This window comes from Panthera leo, chromosome B3, assembly GCF_018350215.1.
Source record: "Panthera leo isolate Ple1 chromosome B3, P.leo_Ple1_pat1.1, whole genome shotgun sequence".
NCBI classification, from domain to species: domain Eukaryota; kingdom Metazoa; phylum Chordata; class Mammalia; order Carnivora; family Felidae; genus Panthera; species Panthera leo.
The window spans coordinates 70,005,002-70,013,489 of NC_056684.1; the positions used below are offsets into that span (position 1 = coordinate 70,005,002).

Below are 8,488 nucleotides of genomic sequence, written 5' to 3' on the forward strand. Positions count from 1 at the left end.
ACACAGAACTAAATGTTTTGGCTGGCAGTGATCATGTGAAACCTGTTTATTCTTAGAATGACCTGATCCATAAGAGTCTTATATTATAAAAGATTGTGTATAGCAACAATAAAGCCGTCACTTGGGCCATCAGCCCAGGGGACCCTCCTGTTCCCAAACTTTCTTCTCTCTTTTTTTCTTGCATTCCCCTACCCTCAGGACCCTGACCTCGGTGTTTGTCGCGCCGGCCGCGACAGAGGGAGAGAATTCCAAGCAGGCTTTGCACTGACAGTGCAGAGCCCAATGTGGGGCTTGAACCCACGAATGGTGACATCATGACCCCAGCCAAAGTCAAGAGTTGGATGTTAAACCTACTGAGCCGCTCATGCCCCAAAACTTAGCTGTGCTTTAAATGAGCTCACAGTGAAACCTACATAAAGGTGCATGATTTTCTAAGTGAACTGTGAATAGAATAACAAAGCGGGTGAACATATCAACTAGATATTAAACCATATGTCAAGTGAGAGCACCAAAAATAATAAGGTGATGATAAAATAAAAGATGAATAGATGGAACTGAGTAGAAAACTCAAGTCATGTATGTATATGCATACAAATGTCTTCTGAGATACATATATGTAAGAGTGTACATATGAGATATACATATACAATGTACATATAAACATATATACACACATATGTACATATTTACACACACACACACACACACACACACACACACACACACACACACGTACTTATGTGATGACCAAGCAGAACACTAAAGAAAGGACAGATTGATTTGTAGTTGCTTCTGAGACTAGTGGTTAACTAAGAGGAGAAGAATAAATTTGGGTCCCTACCTTTCAAATATACAAAGGTGGTCTGCCGAAATATTTAACCACAAAAATGTGAAAAATATGATCATAATAGAAGAAAATGTTGAGGAATATCTGTGTGGTTTATGGTTGAGGAAGAATTTCTTATAATCACATCTTTTTTAAATGAATAAAAAGACAAACGTTTAATAAGTTCCTGAACACAAATTTTTATCCAGTCAAGGAAACTAGAGACAAGAGTAATGCATGAGAAATTCAAAAGAAATATTTGTAATCTATTAATTAAATTAAAGTGATATTAATATCTAATCACTTTTGCCAAATAGAACTTTCTATGATAATGAAAATGGTTTATACCTACCTGTCTTGTCCCATTTGGTAGCCACTATTTACATATATCTATTAAACACCTGAAGGAGACTAATATGAGTTAGTCTCCAATTTTATTTCAATTTATTTATTTTAATTCATTCAACTTAGAATTTAAACAGACATATAAGGGGTGCCTGGGTGGCTCAGTTGGTTACGTGTCTGATTCTTGATTTTAGCTCAGGTCATGATCTCGTGGTTTGTGAGATCAGCCCCTAGTTGGGCTCTACACTGTGCTGACAGTGGAGCCTGCTTGGAAGGAACTCGCTCCCTCTGCCGCTCCCCTACTCGCACTTTCTCTCTGTCTCAAAATGAATACAAAAACTTAAAAATAAACAGATATATATGTTACCAGCTACTGTATTGAACAGTGCAGAAGTACAGCATGCAAATCAACAAGAAAAGCTCAAAAACTTAAGTCGGCCAGAATCTTAAAAGAATAGCCATAGGAAAACTTGAATAGCTAATAGGTATGAGAGGGGTACCAAATTCACTGATAACCAAAAAAAAAAAAAAAAAAAAAAGCAAAAAAAAAAAAAAGGCAAATTAGAGCAACAAGATATTATTTTACATTTAAACAAAAATTTAGAAAGGCTAATTACAGTAAATTTTTTAGTGGGGACATGAGCAATGGGAACTCTTGCCGTGTAGCTGGAGAGTCACCCTGGAAAGCAGTTTGTAATATTTAGTGAAATTATGTGGGTAAATGCTTTATTATCCAGTTTTGGTTCTTCTGGGTGTTTATCTTAGAGAAATTCTTACACCTACATAGGGCTGTTGGACAAATATTAATCATGAAATCATTTATGGTAATAGGAAATCATAAGCAGTTTAGCTGTCCATCATTTGATGAGTAGATAGTAAAGAGAGTTTACTAGTGAATAATAACAATGCTTTGAAGTGATGAACTTTCATCGCTTCTCGGCCTTTTGGCTAAGATCAAGTGAAGTGATGAACTCTCTTTGTATTAAAACAATATGAATTGTATTCAGAGGAAAAGAAAATAGAACGGCATTTTTGTAAATTAATGCACATAGATTTATAAAATAAGGAAATTGTCATATTTAAAGGGGAATAAATATATTTAGAATGAGATAATTTCAGTGAAGAATTAATTTAGGAAGAAAAGATAAAAATAAATAGACTCTTATGTACAATAAACTGCGGCATTGTTTTTATCTCGATGCTGCATAAAGGATACTATAGAAAAGGGAAAAACAACTGATAAATGACATCTGGTGTTCTAAATCTTTTCCTCTCTGCATGATATAAAGAAGCAATTAATTAATTAAGTCCTGTTATGAAGAACAGTGTCTCTCAAATTTTGGCTACAATTTCCCTTAAAAATTACAAGGAAGAATGAGCTTATGTATTTGACAAGGTAAGTCAGTGACACCTGCAATCTAATCAGTCACTCAGTCAAGCAGTGTTTATTAAGTAACTACCGTATGGCAGACATGCGCTAGGGATGTTCCAGTGAGTACGGTAGACATGGTCCTTGACTTCATGATTCCTTTATGTTCTATTGGGAAATATAGATAGATGTAAGCATTTGATTAAATAATTTACAGTATGACAGACACTAAAAAACAGCAATCTAGGCTGCTTTGGAGTCCTGCAACAGAGAGTTCTGCTCACGTTTGCAGGATTAGGGAAGGCTTCTCTCAGATGAAGTCGGAGCTCTCCCTGAAGATGAGTAGGTGTGAGTTTAGAGAAGATGGTGGTAGGTGAAAGAGCTTATAGTCAACTTTTAAAACTGAGCTATCGTTAATGTATTTTAAACCTTTTCAGAAAATAGAAAGAGAAAGTTATACAATGAACAATTCTAAAACAAACCAAAACAGAAACAACTGGTAAAATAATTCTGATAAGATGAAAAGCAAAATAAAATCCATATTATTACAAACTGGAGCTTCAAGTACAAATTCAAGGACATGTTGACAATATTAAGTCAATCCACTAGTGTAACAGATTAAATGAAGAAAGATACAATTATCTCAAAATGTGCATAAATTTTTCATAAATTCAACAATCATTTATGATTTTAAAAGATTGGAAATTAATAAAAGAGACATATCTTAATTTTAAAAAATATAGTCCATGATATTTTGTGAACAAACGCTGTAAATTCAGGGTTAAAAAAATGCCTTCCCTTCAGCATTGTACTGATGGTTTTAGCCAAATTAAATCCAACCTACTAAAATATCACTAAATATATTATAAAATAAAATATAACAAAATGAAAAGATATGCTACACTGATGAACTAGAATAATAAAAATTACAAAGTTGTTAATTTTTTCTAAGTCTATAAATTCTGATTTCAATTGCTATTCTAAATTGTTTCTCTAGAATTTGGTAAGTTATCCTAAAATCATCTGAATGAGTTGATTGACAAGAACAGGGATATATTTAAAGTAGAGCATTTTGAGGGTGGAGATTCCCTATGACAAATAGCAACTATGTTTAAGATTGTGTAGTGTTTTCCTTGAGAAACAAAATGTCCATTGGAATGGGTGACAGAGGCCAGGAATGGATGCCTGGATATTCGGCATATGGCAAGGGTAACAATCAGTAGGGAGAAACTATTTAGTAGCTGGTATTTGGATGATAATTTATATTCATATAAAAATAAAGTAGATTCCTATCAGATACCAATATAAAATTTAACTTCCAGTCGGATTAAATAATTAAATGTGATGAGAAAAGTTTAAAATTATAAAAAAGAAAATAATATTTTGGGCTATCAAATGTAAAGATGTATTACATAAAAGACAGAATCATAAACCTAAAGGAAAAGATAATTAAATGTAACAATTTTAAATTTTATAAATTTATAAACATCACAAAGTGTTAATATAATCTGTAGGAGTGAAGATGCTTTCATTTCATGTAATTTGTGTGTGTGTATATATATATATATATATACACACACACACAGTATATACATATATATTCACTATATATATATGTAGTGAAAAGGCAACCCATAGAATGGAAGAAAATATTTATAAATTATATACAATGTAACATTGTGTATCAACTATATTCAAATAAAAAATTAAAATAAAAAATTTAATATCCACAATATATAAAGAACTTCTATAATTTAACAACAACAACAACAAACAAACAGTTTAATGGGCAAAGGATTTGAATACATATTTATCCAAGGAAAATACACAAATAGCCAACAAGTATATGAAAAAATGCTCAACATCACTAATTGTTAGAAGTTCAAATCAAAACCACGCTGAGGTATTACTTCACACCTCTTAGGGTGGTCACTATCAAAATAGAAACAAGAAGAAACCAGAAAATAACAAGTGCTGGCAGGGATGTGGAGATGTGGAAAAATTGGAACCTTCTGCACTGTTAGTAAGAAAGTAAATGGTGCAGCCACTCTAGAAAACTATGGGAAGTTTCTCAAAAAATTAAAAGTAGAAATACCATATTATACAACAATCTGGCTTCTGGGTATATATCTAAAAGAATTGAAAACAAGATCTTGAAGACATATTTGCACACCTGTGTTCATTGCAGCATTATTCCCAACAGCTTAGAGGAGGAAACAACTTAAATATCCATCAGTGGAGGAATGGATAGAGAAAATGTGGCATATATACATAATGGACTAGAATTCAGCTTTACAAAAGAAAAAAAATCCTTACATGCTACAATATGGTTAACATTCGAAGATGCTATGGTAAGTGAAATAAGCCAAGCACAAAATGACAAATACTGCATGATCCACTTACATAAATCTCTAGTAGTCAAACTCTTGGAAACAGAAGGTGGAATGGTGTTTGCCAGGAGCTAGCAAGATGTGCAAAGGGGAGTTTTTGGTAAATGAGGATAGAGTTTTACTTTTGCAAGATGAAAAATTTCTAGAAATCTGTTGCACAAAAAGGTACACATAGTAACAATACTGTACACTTAAAAATATTTAAAATGTAAAAAAAAATTTAAATGTTGTATGATTTTTGCCACAATAAAAAAAATAACCAGAGAAGCACATATTTAAACAGATAAATCATCAAAACAAACTGAGTAAAAAAATACATTTTAGAATAATAACATTTATATAAATTCCATTTATATCAAGTTAAAAACACACAAAATGTTTTTATGCACAATGTATGAAATATGAAGGAAATGATTTTAAGAACATACAAAGGAATGATACTTGTGGAGTTGATGATAATGATGACCTTTGCTACAATAAAAGAACTGGGTGAAGATGATTGTTTGGGGTCTTGATTATCTCTAATAAAATATTTTGGTAGTAAAAGAGAATCTAAAATGTGGCAAAATGTTAGAAATTTGATAAAACTACATGCTATATCAATGTCTATCCTTAATTCTACAATTGAAATAATTCATAAGAAATAAATACAAATATACCCAAAGAACCCAATGAACTTTAGGGACCTGGTTCCCTTAGGTTTTGAAAATAAAATTTTAGTCTAAAATATAGCATGCACACATGGCTCAGAATACTATCTTTAAAGCACCCTTTAATCTATAATTAGTATATTGCACATATTGCTTAAGAGTCAATGAAGAAAGAATTGGGTAAAAGCCTCTAAAAATGTTCCTGGATGTTCAGAAGAGAGCAGAGCATTTGGATTTGATATCAAAGAGGCTATACAATGTCATTTTATTCTAATATCCATGAACCATAGATGAAACATTATAATTTAGTACACTTTATACAACTTGGAGAGCTTGCATACTTCTTGTTTTGTTGTAATGTGATTTCCTGGAACATAAGGGGGCTTCTTCATTTTCCCTTGTCCATGGGGATTAACACAATATTAATGCTCTTACTGGATTCTTGAGAGATACATGAGAACAAATATGTGTATAAACATAAATGAAAGAATAAGGTAAAATGAGCTGTAACATATATATCAGGTAGAGTTTCTATTTTTTAAGAAAGAAATATGTGTTTCTTGTAAGTAGATGACAGATCTATCTTCATAGAAACTAGCCTGTTTGCCTTGTTAAAAAAGTAATAATTCTTACACATATTAGGATCCACAAAAATCTGAGCTTGTGTGTGTGTGTGTGTGTGTGTGTGTGTGTGTGTGTGTGTGTGTGTGTTTAAGAGTTTAGAAGAGTTGGAGGGTGCCTGGGTGGCTCAGTCAGTTGAGCCTCTGACTTAGGCTCAGGTTATGATCTCGCAGTTCATGAGTTCGAGCCCCATGTCGGGCTCTGTGCTGACAGCTCAGAGCCTGGAGCCGGGTTAGGATTCTGTGTCTCCCTCTCTCTACTCCTTTCCCGCTCATGCTCTGTCTCTCTCTGTCTCTCAAAGATGAATAAATGTTAAAGAGTTTAGAAGAGTTGGGATGAGCACGAGGTGTTGTATGGTAACCAATTTGGCAATAAATTTCATGTTTAAAAAAAAAACCAGGGTTAAAAAAAAAAGAGTTTAGAAGAGTTCATACAATCTTATGCACATTTAGTCAACTAGAGAATTTAGCTGAAAGTGCCCTAATTCTGAATTAAAAATAGATAAATAAATTCCTATTTAATTCCTTTTTATTTAAAAAAAATTTTTTTTAACGTTTATTTATTTTTGAGACAGAGAGAGACAGAGCATGAACGGGGGAGGGGCAGAGAGAGAGGGAGACACAGAACCGGAAGCAGGCTCCAGGCTCTGAGCCATCAGTCCAGACCCCGACGCGGGGCTGGAACTCACGGACCGCGAGATCGTGACCTGAGCTGAAGTCGGACGCTTAACGGACTGAGCCACCCAGGCGCCCCAATTCCTCTTTATTTAATGAAATTTAGTCTTGGACATTTCTAGGTTTCCGACTATACTTAGTGAACGAGTTTTTTTTCTTTTTAATTCTTTATTACATTGAAAAATGATTAACCCTACCTGGATTGAATTTTAATTAAAACAATTATTCTTCCAAAAAATAAAACATGTTATAGAAATGTTATAATGGAACATTTGATATTTTTAATATACATTATGAATATTTTTAAGTCTACAAACAAAATGAATTAATATCAACTTATTCTGAGATGTACATGAGTTTTGCATTGAAAAGCTTTATCATCATGATTGTTGCCTAGAAGATCTGTCTGGATCTGACATGTTGGGTCCTCAGCCTATTCATGGCTGCTTTCATCTCCTTATTTCTCAGAGTGTAAATAATGGGGTTCAGTAAAGGTGTAATAATTGAATAAAACACAGAAAGAAATTTATCCACTGAAAAGCTACTGACAGGCTAAGCATAAATGAAGATACATGGCCCAAAGAACAGAGTGACCACAGTAATGTGAGCGGACAGTGTGGACAGAGCCCTGGAGAGTCCACCAGAAGATCGACGTCGGACAGTTACCAGAATGACAGTGTAGGAAACGAGCAAGAGTATGAAGCAGATGAAAGACAACAGTCCACTGTCAGCAGTTACCAGCAACTCCAGAACATAGGTCTCAGTGCAGGCAAGTTTTAAAACTAGGGGAAGGTCACAAAAAATATCGTCCAATATATTGGGACCACAGAAGGGCAAGTTGATAGTAAAAACCATCTGGCTCATCGTATGCACAAAACCGACAACCCAGGACAGCAGCACAGAGCCCGTGAGGACTCGGCGGTTCATGATGGATGTGTAATGAAGAGGTTTGCATATTGCAATGTACCGATCAACAGCCATGACTATGAGAAGAGTCATCTCACTGCCCCCTAAAAAGTGGAGGAAGAACATCTGAGCCATACAGCCCCACAAGGAAATAGTTTTGTTCTCCTTGAGAAAATCTGTGACCATCTTAGGGGTTGTGATTGTAGAAATACACATATCCAGAAAGGAGAGATTTCCAAGGAGGAAGTACATTGGTGTGGAGTACAGATGTGAGTCAAAGGTTACGGTGACCACGATGAGAAAGTTTCCTGCCACAATAGCTGCATAGGCCAACAAAAATATGAAAAAAAAGAAAATTTCAAGTTCCCAAATGTTGGTGAGTCCTAACAAAACAAACTCTGATATCATTGAGCTATTCATTGTATCCATCTAGTCTATATAGGGGTTTTCAGAGTCATTAAAATGTAGAAAATCTGAAAAAAGTGATGATTTAAACTTTGATAGTTTTGAAGATATGAACATATAGAAAGTAGCATTGGATTCCTATAGAAAGAGAAAAGATGAACATTTCTCAAAAAATACATTCAATTTATTGATTCAAGCAACATTCACATTACCAAATTTTTTTCAGCCAGAAAAGCACCAAAGATAAGAAATTTATTGTAAAATTTTGTAAACAGTGTTTGCAGGTATAGAATGCATCTCCA

The 8,488-nt window shown here is 33.9% G+C and overlaps 1 protein-coding gene across 1 annotated transcript; it reads right to left on the reverse strand.

The window, feature by feature from the left end:
* Positions 1-7,268: 7,268 nt before the first annotated feature.
* LOC122221236 (olfactory receptor 4L1-like) lies at positions 7,269-8,210 on the reverse strand. Its single transcript, XM_042940550.1, is given in 1 exon segment — positions 7,269-8,210. A coding segment is annotated over 1 exon segment (942 nt).
* Positions 8,211-8,488: the final 278 nt, after the last annotated feature.